We start from the raw sequence: 21474 nt of genomic DNA, 5'->3' as shown, positions 1-21474 counted from the left end.
TCCTCCTCCTCCTCCTCCTTCTTCTTCCTCCTCCTTCTTCTCCGTCTCTTCTCCTCCTTCTCCTCCTTCTTCTCTTCCTCCTCCTCCTCCTTCTTTTCTTCCTCTGCCTTCTCTTCCTCCTCCTCCTTCTCTTTCTTCTTCTTTCTACATTCTCTTCCTTCCCCCTCCCCCCCACCTCCTCTGTCTTCTTCTTTCTTCTTCTTCTTCCTCTTCTCTCTCTTCTCCTCCTCCTCCTTCTCCTCCTCCTTCTTCTTCCTTCTCTCCTTTCTTCTTCTCTTTCTTTTTCTCGAGACTAGGTTATGCTCTGTCACCCAAGCTGGAGTGCCGTGGCTCGATCTTGGCTTGCTGCAACTTCCACTACCCAGGCTCAAAGCAACCTCCCACCTCAGCCCCTCAAGTAGCTGGGATCACAGATGTGCACCACGAAGCCCAGCTAATTCTTGTATTTTTGTAGAGGCGGGTTTTGCCATGTTGTCCAGGTTGGTCTCCACCTCCTGAGCTCAAGCCATCCGCCTGCCTCAGCCTCCCAGTGTGCTGGGGTTCCAGGGTGCCCAGCCATCAGATTATTTCCAGTCACCTCCCTTCTTCCTTAAAACTGACCTTGCTGGCGCCCCTTCCTTTATAGGTCTGGGGACATGATGCCTGGTTACATTCTAATGAAAATGGGCCACTGGGACACCAATGACAAATACTTCTACTTGTAAAAGTGCAGGGGATGCAGAGGCCAACTTCTCTAACTGGTCAACTGAGGGATGGGGAAGATGTATTCCTTGGGTGAGGGGGGCTATGCAGGATGCCTGACCCCTAGGAGCTGGGGTTAAACGCCACCTGTGACGTGAAGTCTCTGATGCCAGTGGCCTTGTGCTGGGCTCATGCCACCTAGGTGGCTCCAGGGAGGCTCCTGGTCTCAGTGCACACAGCTGGTGGGAGCAGGCCACTTTGGGGAAAGGGATTGAAGGTAGGGAGTCAGGTGGGTGTGCCTCCAGGAGACCTGGCCTGGTGGGGTCAGGAGGCCCCACTCCACTATCCCATTTGGGGTTGCAGCACATAGTGAGGCTGCCACCTGGACTGCAGGAAGTTGCTGGTACCAGTGCCACCCGGTGCCCTGAAGCTGGTCCCCAGGCCATGGTGTGCCTGGGGGTCTGGACACCAGGCCCTCCGTATGTTGTGTCTGGGGATATGTCCCTGCTGGCTACATGAGGGCATGGGAGGCTGCCACCTGCCTCTCGCTGTCCAGCTCCACGAGTCTCTCTGATTGGTGGAATCTAATGTGCACCCTGCATCCTTGTGCAAAGGCACCTGGGAAATATAGTTTTCAGCTCCCCAGACTGCAGAACAGGACAGCGCCCAGGGGAGGCGGGGGTGGGGCTTGGGTGACCGAGGCCCAGCAGGGCGCCTGCTGTTCTGTGGGACTGACCGCATAGGTGATCCGGTCATGGCGAGGGCTGCACTGAAGCAACAACGCTTTTGTTTCATGAAGCTTCTGGAGCTGGCCCTCTGTGCGCCAAATGTCGGTCTCAGGAACCTCTGCACCTCCTCATGGTCCTTTATTAAAGAGTGGGTGCCAGGCCGGGTGCGGAGACCGCACGGTGATGCCGCCTCCACCTTCACGGAGCACCTGGGCCGCTTGGTGGGTCCGATGGGAACCGCTGGTGCTGGGCTCCTGCCTGGCTGTCGAGGAGGAAAGGGCGGAGGCAGGGGTCCTTGTCTGCTGGGCTGGGACGTGCTGGGGCGAGTGTGCAGTGGCCGCTGTTGATGCTGCAGCTCCTCCCGCTGGCCTCAACCCACTGGGGGCCACCCTCTGGTGGGGGGTGACACTGGCCTCAAACCCATGTCCACCTGTCCCCGAAGCTCCTGCCATGTCCAAGTGGAGTTTTCATCCTGATGGAGGCTGGAAGGAAAGCTCCTGTGAGGCCGCGTTGCCAGGCTCCTCCCGGCCTCGCCGCACCTTTGCTCTTTAGAAAGAAAATGAATGACTTCCTCCACTCTGGCACAGCAGGCCCTGGCCGGCAGCAGGGGTGGCGTTGGGCCTGGGAAAGGCCTGACGGCCTCTTAACTTGTTGCAGCAGAGATCTGCGAACATGTCCACCAAGCCTGCTGGAAAACAGCTCTGGCCTTCCGCAATCGAGAAAACAGGCTTGCAAGTCTGAGTCTGGGAAGAGCATCACGGGCTTGTCACGGTGCGAGTCCAGGAAGCCCCGGCCGGGATCCCTGCTCCCCGGCCCTGGCCGCTGCCCGTGTTGGAATTGAGTCTTAGGGATGGCCCACGGCTCGGCGCTGTGTCTCAGCAGGTGGGCCGGCAGCTGGCGCGGTCCTCCCTTCCCAGGGGCCGCATCCAAGCCTGGGGCTGCGCGGGGCCACCTCGCCAGGCACCTGTACTCGGCGTTGTTTCTGAAGTCAAAGGCAAAAGCCCACCAAAGCCTTCTTTGCGGGGGCCAGGTGGGAGGTGCCACGTATGCCTGAGGGAGTGGCAGAGCTGGGTGGGCTGTGCCCTGCTTGACAGCCGAAAGTCACCCAGGAAATCAGAGAGGCCATGAGAGGCCAGCCTGGATGCAGGGCGTTCTGGGTCCCAGTGACACCCCTCTGCTTTATAACTGCTTCTACGCCATGGTGGGAAATTTGGCAGAGGACAAATGACACCGTTGGAGGCAGGGACTGCGGGATCCTGGGACGCAGATACTGTGGCACCTTCCAGAGAACTGTGGATGGCAGGTGCTTCATGATCCTTAAGTGTGGCTTCGATTCCCTCCACCCTGGTCTCCTCCAGAGTCCCTCCCAGGCTGTGGTCTTCCCCGCACCATCAGCTGCTCATGGCCTGGGTGGGGGTGGCATAGAGCCCTGTCCGCACCTCCCTGTGGCCTGTGCACCAAGCGCAGTGCCCACACTGAGTGCCCTGGAGGGACAGGGAGTGCTGGGGAGGCTGAGTCCTCTGTCTGTGTGCTCCTCTTGCTGAGGGCCTGCTGGGCCGTGCTGTCGTCTCTGGCGGCCCGGCCACCTTCTCCTGGGGCAGTGCTGAGGCTCCGGGTGCCACTGGCTGTGAGGTAACCTGTGTTGGCCATCCTGTCTCACCTCCAACCTTCCGCCCTTGTGTAAAAGGTGGGACCTTCCTCTTGAGCTCATTTCAGGCTTGTAATCATTCCTGCCTGGGGAGGAGGGCCAGGGAGCGGGAAACTGATAGCTAAGGAGGGCCAGACGCTGCACCCAGAGATGGGTCCTGTTTAGTAGCATATGTTGGGATCCAACTCCAATTGGCTTTCAAATAAAGATGGATACACTGGTTTGTGTAGATGAGCCTCATTCAGGCACAGCTTGATCCAGCTACCAAAACAGTGTGGCCAGAGTCTCTCTCCGCATCCTCAGGCAGGCTCTCTCCACCCCATCGGGAGACAGTTGCCAGAAGCTCCAGGCTCCTATTTGGTGTTTGGAGCCAGCAGAGCAGGGAGGATTCCTCATTCCCAAAGGAAAAAAGTGTCAGGACGGAGCTTCCCTGGCTTGGCTGTTCTCCTGTCCATCTCTGAGCTGACCATCTGGGACAGGGCAGTGCCATGCTCTGATTGGCCAGCAGAGGGGGCACGGCCAGCCCCACCCACACCTCCCGGGCAGGCGGTTGCTGGCTGCTGGGTCCACCCCACCGGTCACCCCAGCCCAACTGCTCTGTTGCTGCCGCGCCAGCTTCGAGTTTATGTTCTCTGCCGGGACTCCCAGGAGCCGCTGCTTTGTAGTCACAGGAGCCGTGCTTTCCCCGTGAAGCTGACCTTGTTCAGCGTGGGTGCCTGGGTTCACGCCTTGCGGTGGATGCGGGTCTGGGATCCTCGTGGTGAGGGGGACGGAGGCTCTGGCAGATGGGGGCTGTCTTTTGTGTCTGAGGGTGACCGCTGAGCTCCCTGGTAACTATCATGATGTCAGCTGGCCAGAGGTCAGCTTCTCCCCTACCCTTCTGCGAGAGCCCCTGGATCATGGGTCGGGAACCTTCTGGAAGGGATGTAGGGGCTTCCCCTCCCTTGTTCTGGCCCTGCATGTCTGGTGATGTGGGCAGAGGTCTTCAGGGCCAATGGAAACTGCACACCAACTGTAAATGGTCATGGGAAGGTTACAATCCAGGTGGATAACGAGGGGGATAAACTCTGCCAGTGACATCCCTGTGGCCTCTGGAGGGGCCTTAGGTGGGGTGAAGGCTCTCAGGGCTGCAGAGCAGATGTTGTGACCCGCCGGCTCTCCCGGGTCCCCGCACAGCACCTGTAAGGCGGCCGGCTCAGCTGCGGGGTTTCTGTGTCCTGCCAGCATCTGCCTGGACTGCCCTCCTTACGTGGCCAATGAGAAGCCATGTCTGGGAGGCTGAGTGTGTGGCCCCTGCCAGCCTCAGGAGCCAGGAGGGCACATGAGGAAGGTGGCCGTCATCAAAGCCAGGCAAGCCTGGGTCAGCCCCGGGTGTGTGGCTGCCGGTGGCAGGGATGGGACCCTCCTCCACAGCGCTGTGCCCTGCCTCGCCCAGCATGCCACTCTGAGCTGGTCCTGGGGCTCTTTTGAGTGCCGGGATTCTCGGCGGGGGGTGGGGGTGCTTTCCCGTCATCCCAGCTTCCGATGCTCCTAGGTGCTCCTTTCCCCTCCGTGGCTAACCCCGCTCCTCCTCTGTCATTTCAGCTCAGCCAGCAGACCTCCTGAAGGTTCTAGATTTTCACAACTTGCCCGATGGAATAACAAAGACCACAGGCTTTTGTGCCAGACGGCGATCTTCCAAGAGCCCGGACGTCGCTTACAGAGTCACCAAAGACGCGCAGCTCAGCGCGCCCACCAAGCAGCTGTACCCCGGTAAGAGCCGCACGCTTCTGTTCCGGTGGCGGGTCCCGTGGGTCCCCTGGCCTCCAGCTGGGAGCAGCAGAACCCGTGTGGTGGCAGAAACAGGCTGGGTTTTCCAGGAAGCCGCTTCCCCGCACGAGCTGTTTTTCCCCTCACAGCAGTGAAGGTGCAGTTGTGATGGTGGCACTCTGTCCTTCTCTGCTGGATGTGGGTGGGTGGGAGGGAGTGGCCCAGCGCCCCTGGCTTTCTATCAGGTGCGTCTCTGGTGGCAGCCGGGCGGCCAGGATTCCTGCCGAAGGAGTCTAATGGGTCCTGGGGGATGAGGTGGGGAGAGACCTCAGGGTCGTGGGAAAGGAATTGCTTCCAGACGGAAGTTTAACTGAGGGCAGTGACATTAGGAGACACGTGAATCAAATGTCGTGACTCCTGGCAAGAGCGCGCAAGGCTTTTAATGAGAATCAATCGCCGAATGCTGGGCCTCTGCTTTTAATTACACACCCGGAGCGGGAGGAAGCAGCAGCTCTAAGATGCAGCATTCAAGTGTCCCTGTCACCCAGGCGTGGGGCAGCACCCGTCCCAGTTAATTAAACCCTCTGGGCTTATCTGGACGTGAGTAAATGACCCGGTGATGGAGAATCTGGTCTCCTTGCTAACTTAGCCGGGTGCTCCTGGCCTGGACTGAAATGAGCTCCTCTTTCTGATTCAGATGAGAAGAGGGTGGGGGTGTGGGCAGGTGAGTTCGCTTCGTGAGACTCTCCGTAATTATTAGAAGACAGCGCAGCATCTTCTTGGCGGACCTGGAGGTGACCCCAGCATGGAACCCACGATCAGGGTGGCCTTTGAACGAGCCACGGTGTTTCTGACTATCCTGCTAGGCCCTGAGGACACCCTCCTTTAGGGGCTGCGTCCGCCCCTACAGACTTGCCGTCTGTGCGCTCATTCCCGGCCATTGCCAGCTCCCCTTTCAATCCATCGTGACCTTGAAGAGGGTGTCTCTCAGAGAATCTGGGCAGTTCTTTTTAAGAATGGTTTTCAGAACGAGTTATTTCAAGAAATAACCCGAGGTGCTACGTCGCTGCCTGGCAGCTCGGTGGAGGTGAGGCGAGGTGGCCTGGGAGCGCTGGCAGCCCGATTTCCCTTAGACAGCCCCTTTGGGTGCCAGAGTGGCCCTGGGCTGTGCATCCCCAGCCTTGAGAGTGTGGAACTCATCAGCACAGACAGACTCTCCTCAAAAAGGACTGCAGCCTTTGTGAGGCTGAGGCGGGCGGAACACCTGAGGTCAGGAGTTCAAGACCAGGCTGGCCAACATAGCCAAACCCCATCTCTACTAAAAGTACAAAAATCGTATTTTTTTAAAAAACAAATAATACAATGTGTATTATTTTTTACAAATAATTGTATTACTTGTATTATGTGGTGAGCGCCTGCAATCCCAGCTATTTGGGAGGCTGAGGCAGGAGAATCGCTTAAACTCAGGAGGCGGAGGTTGCAGAGGGCGGAGAGGCCTCCTGAGGCACGCTCCCGAGGTTTTGGAAGAACGTCTCTTTTGGAATCAGCCACGGAATGCCCACTTGCGTCTTTGCCCGGAAGTGACACCCCTTTCTGCCCCAAGGCCCAGGTGTAGAATTCTTGACCCAGAAAGCCTGGGAGGGCTGGTTTGGGGAAGGACTTCCAGAGCCGATGGCCGAGGACTGTGTGGACTCCGGGTGTGACACACGCTGAGCGGCACACTGGGAAGGGAGGGCTCCTGCCCCCTGAGGGGATCTTCAGCCACTGTGTTTAATCTTGCCTGTGTCCCCAGTTCTGGGGCACTGGTACCACTGCCCCCTGACCCGTGGCTGACACCCTGTCCTCCTCCTGCACCACGGGCCTGGGCTCGGGAATCAGCCTCCCTTGGGCAGAATGTCCTGCCGCGCCTCGATGCCCCCACCCGGCTACCCTCAGCCCGGCCCCTCCTCGGCCGCCAGGGCCCACCTGGAACTGCCCCCGCCCCCCAGGTTCCTGGACCCCTGTCTAAAGTTAGCCACACCCCCTATTCATTTCCTACCCTTCGGCCTCTTCCTGCCACCGTGCCCGACCGCCCCTGCACTGTTTGCAATGATCCTTATTATTACTGAGACAGCCTCGCTCTGTCGCCCAGGCTAGAGTGCAATGGCATGATCTCGGCTCACTGCAGCCTCCACCTCCCAAGTTCATGCGATTCTCCTGCCTCAGCCCCTGAGGAGCTGGGATCACAGGTATGCTGTAATCCTAGCGCGGAAACACTCGCCTGATTTTTTTATATTTTTGGCAGAGACAGGGTTTCACCATGTTGGCCAGGCTGGTCTCTAACTCCTGACCTCAAGTGATCCTCCTGCCTCGGCCTCCCAAAGTGCTGGGATTACAGGTGTGAGCTACTGCGCCCCACCTGCGATTATTTAATTAACTGGTTTGATGATTTCTGTTTCTATGGTGGGAGTATCACTTTCTGAGGTCAGGGACCATATCTGTCCCTTGAGAGTGTCTCCCTAGAGCCTGGTACCCATCCATGTTTCTTAGGGAACTAATCACCGTTTATCGATGACATGCCCCACTGCAGTGAGCAGTGTGCTTCATAACTGTCAGCTCAGTATGATTCAGTGTCAGTGCAAATGCATTTATTACACCCCTACTGTATACCTAAAATGCTAGTGCCTTTGGACTTCAGCAGAAGTAAAAATGAGAAGCTCTGAGGGAGTCATCAAGCCTCTCCCGAGCCGCCCCTCAACTGTGACTTTCCTTAGTGAAATGAAATATGAAGTGTTCAACGGCCGGCCCCCCTCCCAGAGCGCCCGGACAGCATAGATTATAAAGTGTCAGCGTCCCGGCTCACGTCAGGACTTGAATGGACCATCTCACAGTGACAATAAATCCATTGTTATTTTGCCAGGAGAGAGATTAATGTTAAACATAATTTATCCTTTCGGGTTTTATCTGAGCTGAGAAAATTTGTTACCATAGAGATTTTACAACTTGCGAAACGGCATTTTAATGAGCTGCGGGAGACAGGGGTTCGGGGGCCGCGGTGCCTCGTGCCGGGGAGATGAGCCTGCCCGACTCGTCCTTTGATCTTTTAAGACGGAAGAATGACTCTGGCGCGCAGGGTGGTGGTGGGGTGGGGACGGAAGCCGGGTGGCAATGAGAGCGAGGGAGTGGAATCAGGTGGTGCTTGTGCTGTCTGCCCTGGGTGTGGGCGGGGACCCAAGTGCTTCAGGTGAGTCCCCACCAGGCCCTCGGTGCCCTATGCACTCCCGGGGACCCCGTGGGACCACCATGGTCCTGCCGGCAGCCTTGCCATCTGGGGCCCCCACCGTGGGTGGGCACGGCGTGTCCCACTCCCTCACCATAGGTGGGACCAGCTGCAGCCATCATCTCCAGGGTCCCCCTCCCACATCCCCACATGTGGAGGGTTGATGCAAAACCGATGGCTGGCCAGGTGCGGTGACTCACACCTGTAATCCCAGCACTTTGGGAGGCCAAGTCGGGAGGATCACCTGAGGTTAGGAGTTTGAGACCAGCCTGGCCAACGTGGTGAAACCCTGTCTCTACTAAAAATACAAAAATTAGCTGGGCGTGGTGGCATGCACCTGTGGTCTCAGCTACTTGGGAGGCTGAGGCAGGAGAATCGCTTGAACCTGGGAGGCAGAGGTTGCAGTGAGCTGAGATCATGCCACTGCACTCTAGCCTGGGCGACAGAACAAAACTCTATCTCAAAACACACACACACACACACACAAACAAACAAAAAACAAAGCTGATGACATGTGTCCAGACGTGGGAGTCCTGAGCCGGTTCCTCCATGAACCTGCCTTTCCCAGATGGCCGCACTGACTGTCATCACCCCCACCTGGTGATGGGCTGTCCCCTGTCATCACCCCCACCTGGTGATGGGCTGTCCTCTGTCATCACCCACACCTGGTGATGGGCTGTCCCCTGTCATCACCCCCATCTGGTGATGGGCTGTCCCCAGCTTTGGGGGCAGGGGCCTTGGCCAGGCCCACCTGGGTCCAGCCTCCTGTGGGAACGGCTGAGTCATGGCTTGGAGCTGGTCAACACAGGGTGCCTGACCACAGCTGGGCAGCCCTGCTCTGTGTCGGCACCTTAGTGAGGGGTTCGTGACGTGCAGGATGAGCCTGCCGCTGCTGCAGCCTCCAGCGCTCACACAGCCTCAGGGTTGGCCTGTGGGGGCCTTGGAGGGTCTGCCTGGAGTAGGGGCCTCATTTCACAGGCCCTCGGGAGCTCTCCCTGCAGCGCCCTACAAAGGATGCAGAGGCTGTGGCAGGCAGCTCTTCTCCCTCTGGAAAGTCTCAGGATGCTGTGGGGTGAGGGGGCCTTCGGTTCCCCGTCCCCCCAGCATGGCACCTGCAGCTGTGCTGCAGTGACCAGACGCAGAGGCGGCGAGGCTGCTGCCCGCTGTGCCACGATTCTGCCAGCAGATGGTGCTCACGGATAGCCGCCGTGCCGGCGCCGCGGCCACACATCCAGGCTCTGCTGCCCCACTGGCCGGGGCCTCTGGGCCACCTGGTTAACCTTTGGCCCCACTTCTAAAGAAGGGGTGGGCTGGTAATGGGTTCGCGATGGCTGAAGCCCACCCACCAGACCCCAGCCCTCTGTCTGGGGCGGCTCCAGCAGCAGGTGCCCCCTCCTTCCTTGGCATGAGCCTGTTGATGCCCTGCTGGGGCGCTGCCCCTTCTGGCTGGTGCTGAGGAACCCACAGCCTTAGGCAGGAGAATCGCTTGAGGCGAGATTGAGCCGCTGCACTCCAGCCTGGGCGACAGAACCAGACTCTGTTTCAAAAACAGCAGCAATAATGGTAATAAGAATTGCAAGTAGTGCAGGGGACAGTGGCGCAGGATGGCAGGAAGGCTGGAGGCTCGGGAAGGCTGTGGGCTCCTCAGCACCAGCCAGAAGACCGAGCACTCCCGGCTGACCCAGGGGCATCAGTTAGCTGCAGGATCCCAATCAGCCCCAGGCTGTGGGCAGAACGGCAGGTGGCACAGGGCAGGAGCATCGCCGGATTCACCACTAGCATCGCTGGACCAGAGGGGCCGAGGCTCCTGGACTTGCCCACGGACCGGGGCCGGCGTGTGGCGTGGGCTTGGGTGCTCGTGGCCGGGCCAGCCTGGGTCTGCCTTTGAGTGACCTCAGAATGCTTCTGGCGGTTGTTGTAAGGGGTGATTCCTCCTGTTAGCATACTAGGGATATTTTTTTCTAATTTTAAATTAGGGTGAAATTCTTTGAGTTATTTCCATCCTTTCTCTGCTTTGCATTATCGGTCGGGAAATGACACATAGTCCAGTTCTTGTGGCAGTCGGAGGCTGCTGCTTACCTTCTCCCTCCTCTCTCTGCTTCCTCCCTCCGTCTCCCTCCCTCCCTCTGTCTCCCTCCCTCCCTCCTTCCCTCCATCTCCCTCCCTCCCTCCCTCCATCCCTCCATTTCCCTCCTTTCCTCCCTCCCTCCCTCCCTCCCTCCAGCTCTCCCATCTTCCTCCCTCCCTCCCTCCCTGCATGCTGAGTGGTGAGACACCATGGAGGGTACAAAGATGCCTCAAAAGCAGCCTCCGCCCAGAGGCAGCTCCCAGCCTGGGAGGTTCTCCTGAGGGTCGACGCACAGATGTGTTGAGGCATAGAAGCTGAGGACGAGGTGTTAAGGGCTCCCAGCTGGAAGGACCAGTTGTGTTTCATGGAGGAGTTTGCATTTGCACTGAGCCTTGAAGTAGCAGGCTTGGCCAAGTGGGAGCAGGGAAGGACTGCAGGAGCAGTTTGATCAAGGGGGCAGATGTGCAGCAGATGGCAGTGCCCCACCACAGGCAGCACGCTTCCCAGGGCTCTGGGATGGCTCATTTGCAGAGAGCCGTGGCTGGGCGTGGGTGGGGGGCTCCCTCACGGCTTCTCACCTCTGTGCTCTGTTCCAGCGTCTGCATTTCCCGAGGACTTCTCCATCCTAACCACTGTGAAAGCCAAGAAAGGCAGCCAGGCCTTCCTGGTCTCCATTTACAATGAGCAGGGCATCCAGCAGATTGGCCTGGAGATGGGACGCTCTCCTGTCTTCCTCTACGAGGACCACACGGGGAAGCCTGGGCCAGAAGACTACCCCCTCTTCCGGGGCATCAACCTGTCGGATGGCAAGTAAGTGGATACTGCTGGGCAGCCCCGTCCTCCTGCTGGAGGGGGATCAGGCCAGCTCATGCCACTGACCAGATGTGGGGCCCAGTCGGGGACAGCAGCAGCCGGTACTGAGACTCCCACAGGTGCTGCAGCAGAGGAGAGGGTGCTGGGCTTGGGGTCCTGAAACTGGGTTCTGGTCTTGATTCATCTTCTGTGGCTCTGGGGAGTCACTTCTCCTCCCTGGCCCTCCATTTCCCCTTTGTGAGGTGCACTAATGCACATCAAATTCCAGCTGTTTGTGACAGAAGGGACATAGGAAATTGTGTGGTTTTACCCAGCCTGTTCCAGAAAGGGCTCGCGGTGTCCTTCCAGGGCGCAGATGTGTTGGGAGTGGGGTGAGCCGTGAGGAAAGGCGGGTTCTGCCCGCATGCTCCCTTGGGTGCAGAGCTCAACACTAGGGGCTGACAGTCACCTCTTTTGTGGCTAGCATGCGTGGGGTCGTGCCTGGCAATCTCTGAAGGCCTTTGGTACGTGAATCCTGAATTCTTCACTAAGACGTTCAGACAGGTCCGCTCATCCCACCGTTTCCCGTCCACACCCGTCCACGTCTTCTCTGGCCGACGGCAGTTTGCCATCAGGGTTCGGAGGACACATGACAAGTGCCCTCATACTAACGTCTAAATGCAACAGCCACCGCCCTGTGCTTCCCTGAAGGCTGTGACGTGCCCCGCGCCCCACACTCCTCCTTTCCCTGGGCTCCGGATGGGCTGCCAGGGTTTGGACAGCTGTCCCTGTCTGAGGGACGAGGATTCGGGGGCGTGAGTCAGACCTCACGGCACGTGGGGTTGCCCTAACTTGTCTGATTCCGGAGTCTGGGCCTTGACCTCCTCAGTGATCCTCACGACCGTGCGGGAAGGGGGCCGTCTTCCCGCGTCCCCAGGAATTTGCAGCAACGTCGCCTGAACTGGCGTCTGCGATCCAAGCCTTGTCTTCACCGTCTGTTTCTTTGTAGGTGGCACAGAATCGCTCTCAGCGTCCACAAGAAAAATGTCACCTTGATCCTCGACTGTAGAAAGAAGACCACGAAATTCCTCGACCGCAGCGACCACCCCGTGATAGACGTCAACGGCATCATTGTGTTTGGCACGCGGATCCTGGACGAGGAGGTGTTCGAGGTGAGCAGGAGGGCAGACCATGCCCCGCACCGCGCCCACCAGCGTGCCCCTCGTATGGAGCCGCCGCGGCTGCCATTGGAGGTGGCTCCAGGGCAGGGACCGGCTGGCGTTTCACCGTGGTCACAGTGCTCTCTGTTGGCCGGGAGCCTCTGCTGCTGTCCTAAGGGATGTTTGTGGCCTTCGGAAATGGAGGGTCAGAGCTGCTGTCGCCTGTAGGCCATGTGGGGTTGGCAGTGACCACCCTTGTCCCAAAGGCCTAGTATATGAGTCTCCTGGGTGCTGGCTGGGAACGGACAGGGACTCTGTTCAGCCTTGCGTTGAGGCTCCTGGAAACATGCAGACTTCTGCCCTCTGTATCCGAGGCCCATCCTGGAACAGGGCAGCCGTCCTCAGGGTGAGCTTGAGGGGCAGAGCTGGGCCACTGGGTGGAAGCATCAGGAAGACCTGTGCCGACCTGACTCAGGCTGGCCTCACTGCAGAGTCTGGATGCGTCCAGCCAGGGGCCCTGCTGTCCTGGGGAATGCTTCAGAGGCTGGGGAGCGCGGATCTGAGCAGAGCGGGCTTGGGGACTGTTGGAAACAGATGCTCAGTGCCGCAAAGAAAAATCAGCACTGAGACAAAGGATCTCTCAGCAAGGCAATTTTAACTTCCTGGACTGCAGGAAGGGTCCTCTTGCTAGCCATCTTGCCACACGAGTACAATGAACAAAGGAAATTAGGCACATTTATCCCCTATGCATGTGGGGTCGTCCTTGCTGCTGTGTCTGATCTCCACTGGCCGGAGCCAGACCTCACAATCTAAAACCTGATTGACTAACAAAACTTTTCTAAACAGGTAAAAGCCATGGAGAGCTGGGACATGCCTGTGAGCACGTCCAGCACGGATAGCTTGGTTAAGGTATAAGGACACAGAGTGTACTACGTGCCTGTAGCATGGCGTGTCTAAGGGCTACATAGGATGGGGCTTAACAAGTTATGAGCACACTTGCTCTTTAACAAGAAAGGAAACTTTACAAAGGAACTTTTCTGCTTCCCACAGGGACCCCCACTTCAGCCCTTCATAGGTCAGGGTCCTGTGTGGGAGAGCATGGGAACGCTGCGTCCCACTGCCAGGAAACAGGGTGAGAGTCTCCGCAGGTGACAGTGATCTCCAGCTGCCCGGGGTAGGGGGGCTTGGAGTCGCTGGGGCCTGTAGAGGTTCCAGGGCCCCGCCTCCTGGGTGCTGGGGCGGCCGCCTGCACAGGGTCCCGGACTCTGTACTTCCCAAGTGACCGCAGTGACCGCTGCCCCTGCAGCTCGGGTTAGGCGGCACCAGGACCCTCCACTGGGCTTCTTTTTCTTTTACGTAAGTTGGGTTTTGCAGAAGATTTGGTTTGCACCCAGGGCTCTGTGGCTAAAGCGTGTTTGGAGACCGCTGGCTTAGATAGTCTCCAAGGGCCGTCCCGGCTCTGGGGTTTCCTCCGCCGGGCTGCAGAGGTGGGACAAGATAGGGCAGTGTCTCCTCCTGAAATCCCGGAGTGCCACTGTGAGCTGCTGGCCACGTCTGCGCCTCGGTTCTGCATCCAGCTGCCCCTGTTTCACGGCTGAAGTGGGGCCCCAGGGCCATGTGTCTTCTCAGCGACTCAGGGTCGCCAAACCAGATACCGTGTTGGCTCAGTCTTGGTGCTCTGCCAGGGCCACACTAAGGTGACATCGCACGTGCTGAGCTTGCTTCGGTGTTAGCAGTAGTGATGTCTGCTGGTGGGGACGGGCACAGTCAAACTGGTCCCGGGACTCGGAGTGTGTGAGGAGAGGGTAATTCTGAAGTTCTCGCCTTTCTAGAAAACCACACTGGGGACCGCGTAGTGTCACCGTGAACAGACGCTCAGCAGAGTGCTGGCCTTGGGACAGGCCCTCCTGGGCTGGACTCCCAGCTCCGTCGAGTGTTGGATTCCGGCCTTGGGCAAGCCGTTCTGCTATTTCTCAGTCTCAGCGTCTCCATCTACCACGGGATCACGGATGTGGCTGCTTTATGAGTGGTGGCACCGTGAGGTGGAGTACAGTGACACTCCAGCACTGCCTCCCTTGCAGGAAGCCGCGCCTCACTGTCAAATGCAGTGGCTCTGGATACTAACCCTGCGTCAAGGCCGGCAGGGAGGCAGGACAGGGCCCGGCGGCCCAACGCAGACAGCAGAGGAAGGATCAGAGCAGCCGCCCTCCGCGGAGCGGGATGTGCCAGTTAGAAGAATGCCGGACTGGGGGTGACGGTGGCGTGAGATTCGCTGATCCTGCATTTGGCTTCGGCTCAGTTTCCAGGAAGCTGCAGCCTGGGGCTTCAGCAGGGTAGGGCGGGTGCTCGGGGCCGGCCAGCGCGGCCAAGTTTTGCACGTTATTGAGACACACCCTTCGGGCACACTTCTGACCAGACCTGCCTAGACACCGGGAAGGAGCTGCAGTGGCAGGAGTGTCATCAGCCCGGCAGGAGGCAGCTTCTAGGCTGTTCTGGGGAGCTGGGGTTCAAGCTGCCTCGGGCCACGCAGGTTGGGACCCAGGGCTGCTGCCGCCTCTTGCTGGTGGGAGAATCTAGGCACAGCAGGTGACCTTGATGAGCTTTAAGACTCTTGCTGGTAAAGCATGGGTCACAGTAAGGCTACCTGCAGAGCTGCAGGGGCGGGCCTGGGCTTGGCCTGGGCACCTGCCAGAGCCACGGCCACTGCTGCCTGTTGTTCTGTGGGTTGAGGCCCTGCCTTGGGGTGGGAGGCCACGCTGTGGCCTCGGGGATTTAATGAGTTTGCCGAGCAGTCACTTTTTTGTGCTAGGTCAAATTGTCGTTATTTCTAGTGTGTTCAGCTGTCAAGATTCTGGAAAAAGCTTTATTTTATCTAAAAAAAAATTAGGATCTTACATAGTGCTTCCTTGCTATTCTAACTGAGTGGAAAAAGCTGCTTCCCACCCGCAGACGTCGGTGAAGAGTCCCTTACCACAGGGAAGTGCTAGAAATCCGCGTTCCGGGCCAGGTCCTTGCTCCACTGTTTCCCAGCGGGGAGATCTTGGGTGAATTGTCTAACCTCGCTGAGACTCAGTTTCCCCATCTGTAACATGGCAGTAATCGTACCCACTGTGTTTTTGTGTGCCTGGGAGGCAGTGAGAATTAATCCGTGAAATATGCCTGTGAATGGCTGGCAGAAGACATGCCACAGCTCACCTGCTTTATTACTGAAGAATGAGAGCAACTTGCAGTTTTCAAAAGGAAACGGCTCTTGGGTGGAGGAGGCTGTTTTCCTATCCCGGCTCGTTCTTCCAGAAAACCGTGCAGGTCTCACTCTGCAGCTGGCGCCTGGCAGGCTTCTGGTCGAAACAGTAGGTCACAGATAGGTTCCGGATTCCGTGTTTCTGGTGAGCCACTTTTTCCTCTCGTGGAATTCGATTTGAGCCGGAGTGGCTGCCAGGAGCGAGAGGCTTTTATGGACCGTGAGTTGTTACTGGTGTCGGGGGGGGCGTTCTCCTAGCCCCAGAGTTTCCTGGCTGTTCGCTGTGCACACGTTGGAAAATTGGACCTGTCTTTCTTAATGAAGTCCAGCAGGATCGGCGATGCCTGTGGCTGCCCCAAGTCCCTTTTCTCTTCCTTTTTCCTTCACAGTGTGAGGAGGAAGTTAGGTGAGTTGGCCTGGGAGTCCCAGCCACCTTTTGTCTCATTGCAAGTGGAACAGAATTTCTATTTCTTTTGAAGTGAAAGTGATTTGTCTCTGCTTTCCAGCGGGCTCTGCGGTCATGACACCTCCCATCTCAGCCGCTCGGGAGGGTCTCCCCTGTGGGAGGGGTTGGCACTGTTGAGAGACATTTCCCCGGTCCCCTTCTTTCCCTGGAAGGACCGGTCATTCAAAGCCAGTTTGTCCCACAGTGTTGGGAAGCTCTGGGAGAGCCAGGGGACCCTGGGTGCTGTCACTGGGGCCAAGGCAGGGCTGGCGCGCACTCCCTGGGTTCTGTGCTTAGAGTTGGACCAAACAGGGATTTGCCAAACTCGAAGAGGGTCTGTTTAAACAGGGCCTGGGGTTTTTCCTGGGGCGTGTGTGGCCCCACAGAGGCCCCCTTTGTCCAAAGTGATGCGCCTTGAGGGACAGAGGGAGAGAGACCCTCAGGGCCAAGACACGTGTGTCTTCCGCAGGGGAAGGCCAGTGCTAACGGCTGGTGCTGTGCCCGCAGCATCCCTGGGTAGAGACGTGGGGCCTTGGTGTTTGGCCTTGGCTGTGTCTGCGGCCCCTGCGCCCACAGGCCAGGCCCTCGCCGCCTCCCTGCCCTTGTCTGAGGCTGGTTCTGGTTCTGACGGGGCAGTGCTGCCGTGCAGGGCCACGCGGGGAGGAAGCGATGTTTGTGGAGGAAGGGCTGTGTGCAGGTGCAGCTTCCCCGGCCTGGGACTTCCTTCCCTGCTGGTGGCATGGAGCCGCGTGTCCCCATCTGTAAAGTGGGGTGACAGGACCAATGCTGTCAGATTTTGGGCTGGTGAGATCGCATCCGTGCTGGGTGTGAGTCCTTCTGGGGGCTGCAGAAAACCACCCTATCCCAGGCCTCTGGCCCATTGTCAGTGGTCATCTGAATGGGTGGCCCACTGTCCACGGTGGCACTGTCATGAGCTGTCCCTTTTCTCAGCTTTTCTGGGTGCCACTTGTGAATTAGGTGTTGCGAGTCCTGCTGTAAAGATGAGACCCCTGAGCCCTCAGGAGGATGGAGCCGCTGAGAAGCCAATGGGGAAAGAACTGGCTGAGGGTCCTGCCAGCCCCGGCCAGGGCCAGTGCTCCTGGGCGCCCCTGACTGGTGCCTGCACCTGCCATCACAGCAGCCCCCCAGCAAGGTATGGGCTCCCAGGCCCCATCTTCCTCCACCCTGCAGAGTCCCCTGTGGAACTGGCAGGAAACCCTCCTCCCTGGCATGGGCTCTGTCTCCTAGGATGAAATGGGTGGAATAAGTGGGGTCTCAGGGAGCCACTGCTCTGCCATCCACCTGGCTGACGGCCAAGGCCCTCTCATGCCACCTCTTTCCAGGGCGTGTGTATGGGAGCTGCCGGGGACAGCATCCTGGAAAGTTCTCATCCCAAGCTTTGTCCCTTCTAGATGTGCCAGTGACCTGGGGCCAGCACTGGTGTTGGGGAGGACCCAGGGCACTGCTCCCCAACCCCCAAGTTTCGGGAGGTGCTGGACAGGCCCAGGGCCACTGTGTGGCGGGCGGAGGCAGAGGGGCTGGCCCCCCGTGCGGGAAAGCCTTTTCATCCAGGGCATAGTCAGGAACGAGCTTTGTGTTTTCAGATACACAGCCTTAGTGGCCAGGGAGAGCATGGCGCATCCTGCAAAGGTGGGGAGGCGTGAGTTATTTTCAGAGGCAAGGAGAAGGTGGATGGGAGAGTGGGCAGGCCCACCCCGTGTGCCTGGAAGAAGGAGAAGGTGGATGGGAGAGTGGGCAGGCCCACCCCCTGTGCCTGGAAGAAGGAGAAGGTGGACGGGAGAGTGGGCAGGCCCACCCCCTGTGCCTGGAAGAAGGAGAAGGTGGACGGGAGAGTGGGCAGGCCCACCCCCTATGCCCGGAAGAAGAGTGTTGCTGCCAATTCACAGCTTGGGAAGCCAGTACCAGGGAGGTTGAGTCACTTGCCTAAGGTCACCCAGCAAAATGACATCAGATTAGGACCTCAGAAATAATGATGCTGCCATCCCCAGCCTGGGAGGGATCCCGGGGACCAGAGGCAGGAGACCGGACTCAGACTGCCCTGACAGTGTGTGGGCCCTGCCGGGCTCAGGCCTCTGATGTTCTGTTCTCATAGCCCTCCCCGTACAGGGCCTGAGGACCCTGGAGTCCCCTGGCCCATGTGGTCTGTGAAGCTATGGAACCTTCCAGGAAGAGCCAGCATAAGCTGTTAGCAAGGGCTGAGGGCCCAGAGGCATCCCTCCGGTGTGTGACAGGTGACCTGGACTCGCAGGTCCCCGTCCCAGCACCTGCCCCAGCCTGGGTGGGCAGCATGGGGCTGCCTGGGTGCTGATCTGGGGGCTCCATGCACCCCTCTAGCATCTCCCATCACCAGAGGACCCTGAGCCGGCCAAGTGATCCCCGTCAGTGGCCTGGGGGCGGGGACTGAGACGGGGCTGGGGTACCTCTGCCTTGGGCCTGCCATGGAAGGCCCCTCCTCCATGGGTGAGCTCTGACCAGGAGGGGGGCCGTGGAGGGGATGAGAACTTTCCACCCACCGGCCAGCAAGTTCTGGGCCAGGAGCCAAATGTGCTTTTAAGCTGTTGAAGGTTTCAAGGGGCAACAAGACCAAACAGACTGTAAACTCAGCTCTCCCTGCAAAACCCCTGGGTGCTGGCGGAGAGTGACGGCATCGGCTCCAAGCGCTGACGGTCCCCCGTCTGTCTGCCTTTTCTCAGCCTCTGAAAAACGCCGAGCGGTTTACCTAATCCCTGAGTCCCCTTTTCCAGGGCCTGGCTTTTCCACTGACATGTTCTTTCTGGAATTTCGCCCTCCTGGAGCAGGAGTGGGGCCTGTGTGAGGGGCTTTCTCAGCCGTCCACAGAGGTACCCCGGGATTCCTGTGAGCGGAAGTACCCCCCAGGGCATCAAGCCCTTCAGCGCCAGGCCCTTGGAGGGGAGAGCAAGGGCGTCGTTAGAGGCCCAGGCCCACCTTTGCTGGAACTTCCCAGGCTGGGGCCCTTGGGGCCTCCGGATCCTTCCAGAACGACCTTGTCACTGACAGCTCCTGGGCTGCCTGTGGGACACAGCAGGAAGGACTAAGGCTCGGGTCTAGGGTGGCTCCGGAGCCCGAAGCCCATCACTGGGCAGCTGGGGAAGGCCAAGGGTTGGAAGCGCAGCCCCAAAGATGAGCAGACGTCCCGGCACGCAGGAGCCAGGGCCACAGGCGAGGCTGGGCACTGGGCGCTGTGTGTGGCCGGCGGCTCCCGGGACATGAGGGGATTCTGCTGCGGACCTTTTCTCTTGGTGGTGGGAGGACTGCGGGGCTGGGAAAGCCCACCTCACCGGACCTTTCCCGGGCCCTGCTGCTCAGCCTCTGCTTGATGAGCCGTATTCCCCTGAGAGAGGAATGGGGAGGTGGATGGCCTTCCCCGCCTTGAAAGCTGCCCAGAGGGCCGCATTTGTGGGGCTGGCTGGGCCAGCTCTGACTCAGGACATGAGATGGACGTGACATGTGGGCTGGGCAGGGCAGCGCTCTCCACCGCCCCGGGCAGCCCCATGCACCTTGTGGGGTTGTCTCTGCTTCCCCATCCTTGCTGGCTGGTGGCACTGATGGTCCAGGTGTCCCTCTGCCAGGGCTTCTCTGAGGACCCTCCCAAGTCCTGGCCCAAGTCCTTGCTGCTGCCTGGCCAGTGCGGCTGCCACTGCAGCTCAGAACAACTCCCTGGGGGGACCTGGGGGACCTGGTGTTACTGGCACGGACACAGGACACTCACCCGTCTATGTCCTTGTCCAAGACCTGCCTCTACCCAGGCCCTGCTGCTGCTGCCTCCTTAGCGTCAACTGGTGCTTTCTGTAGGAGCCACCTCTGCTGTCTCAGGCCACCTGTGTCGCAGCCCAGACCCCACCCTGGCAGTGCTGAGGCAGCCCTCTACGGGCATCTCCCTGGCTGACTGGGGCCAGTGTGCAGTTTGGCATTGGGGTGAATTTTCATCTGCAGTTCTGGTCGAGGGAGACCTGGGCGGTGGGTGAGTGAGGCCTGGACTCTTCCCTGCCACTGGTGACCCACCTGGCAGATGTCAGTGACCCTGCTGGTGATCTGTGTGGCGCCCAGCAAGGAGGGGCCCAGAGACCCTACAGAGTCGGGCAGGGCCTGCCGATCACCCTGTGCTGTGGGCCCAGCCCCTCCTGCTGCCTGGCCCGAGGTTTGGGCTCCAGGTTTGTTCCATGGAAGATGTGAGCCACAGGTCCATCTCCCAGCCCACATGGGAATGATGTCATGTTGAGGGCCGCCTTGTCCAAGGATGTCTTGCTGGGCTGACGGTGGATGTTCTGATCCGCAGTTCCCAGAAGATGGCACCAGGGGGCTCTGGGGAAGGGACCCACGATGCTGGAGGGACTCTGGAGGGGGGTGCCCAGGGCACACAGGGCCATGGTGGAGGGGTTTGTTTTCAGCACTGTGGCCAGGGGGGCATCTGAGGGAGACGCAGTCAAGCCCTAGTCCTACACCCCTCCTTCTTACTGCCTTGGGCCAGCTCGAGCCTCAGTTTCCTCAGCTGGGAAGTGGGGATGTTAGGCTTGTGGTGCGGATGAAAGGAGACAAGGCCGGCGCAGCCAGCCCTGTGGTCACTCAGAGAGGTGGCAGGTGCGCCGCTGTGTGCTGGCGGGCTCTCCTGCCCTGCCTGGGACGCTGGTCTGACCGCAGTTACAGTGACTGCGCAGTGTTTTCATAGCACTGCCGTCGGTACCATGAACCCCATCTCACTGATAGGGGCTCGAAGGGCCCTGAAGCTCAGCGGGCAGGTAGGAGAGCCAGGACCCAAGCCTGCTGACCACTGAGGTGCCCTCTTCGTTGGGTGCAGTGGAGGAATCTTGTTTGTTGGGTACAGTGGTGGGGAGGGGTCCTGTTTGCTTGGTGCAGCGGCGGGGGAGGGGCCCCGTTCGTCGGGTGCAGCGGCGGGGGAGGGGCCCCGTTCGTCGGGTGCAGCGGCGGGGGAGGGGACCCGTTCGTCGGGTGCAGCGGCGGGGGAGGGGACCCGTTCGTTGGGTCACTTTTCTACCGGCACCCTCTGGTCTGTTTAAGATCCAACCGTTAGGAAGGGCTGCTCTGTCCTTCTGCACCCCATGGGGCCCAAGCACTAGGCTGGATGGGGCAGTGGGGCTGGCGCAGTGGCCACTGCTTGTTCAGAAAAACCCAAGGCTCTGAGATGGAGGAACCAGAGAGGTAAAGCCGCCTGCCCAAGGTCACACAGCTGGGAACAGGCAGGGCAGGACTTCAGCCCAGGCCTGGATCCTTCCGGGTTAAGAGTCCCCTTACTCAGGTGAAGAGGGGCAGGGCTTGGAGTCCTGGATGGGAGACTCCGCCTGGGCCCTGTCTCCTTATTCTCGTCACCCATTCTTGCATCTCCTGATCCAGTCCCCGCTCTTCAGCCACACCTCCCGTGTTCCCTTTCAGTGCCTCGGTCTCCAGCCCCGGAGAGCCAGTGCCTGGCCCTCCCCACAGGTGGATGGCCCTGGGCCTGGGTCTCAGCCGCCCTGGACTCCTGGTCTGTGAGGGCCTGGCTGGACGTGAACCCCCTTTACCTGGCCCCCTTCCTGTCCCCCTCCTTCCTGTCCCTGCTCCTTCCCCATCCTCCCTGTCCCCCTCTTTCCTTTTCCTTCCTTCCTGTCCCCCTTCTTCCCCCCTCCTTTCTCTCCCCCTCCTTCCTTCCCATTTCCTTCCTGCCTC

General features: G+C 59.4%; 1 protein-coding gene across 2 annotated transcripts in view; it reads left to right on the top strand.

Annotated features, from left to right (window-relative positions):
* Positions 1-21474, top strand: part of COL5A1 (collagen type V alpha 1 chain) — a 197390-nt gene that overhangs the window by 45011 nt on the left and 130905 nt on the right. For both annotated transcript variants that reach the window (XM_017513083.2, XM_017513082.2), the window contains exons 2-4: positions 4642-4809; positions 10730-10943; positions 11935-12097. In XM_017513083.2, the coding sequence (XP_017368572.1) occupies positions 4642-4809; positions 10730-10943; positions 11935-12097 (545 nt within the window). The remainder of the gene's footprint in view (positions 1-4641; positions 4810-10729; positions 10944-11934; positions 12098-21474) is intronic.

The sequence above is a fragment of the Cebus imitator genome, unplaced genomic scaffold, assembly GCF_001604975.1.
Source record: "Cebus imitator isolate Cc_AM_T3 unplaced genomic scaffold, Cebus_imitator-1.0 Scaffold486, whole genome shotgun sequence".
Classification (NCBI taxonomy): Eukaryota; Metazoa; Chordata; class Mammalia; order Primates; family Cebidae; genus Cebus; species Cebus imitator.
This window is presented reverse-complemented; position numbering and strand designations above follow the sequence as displayed.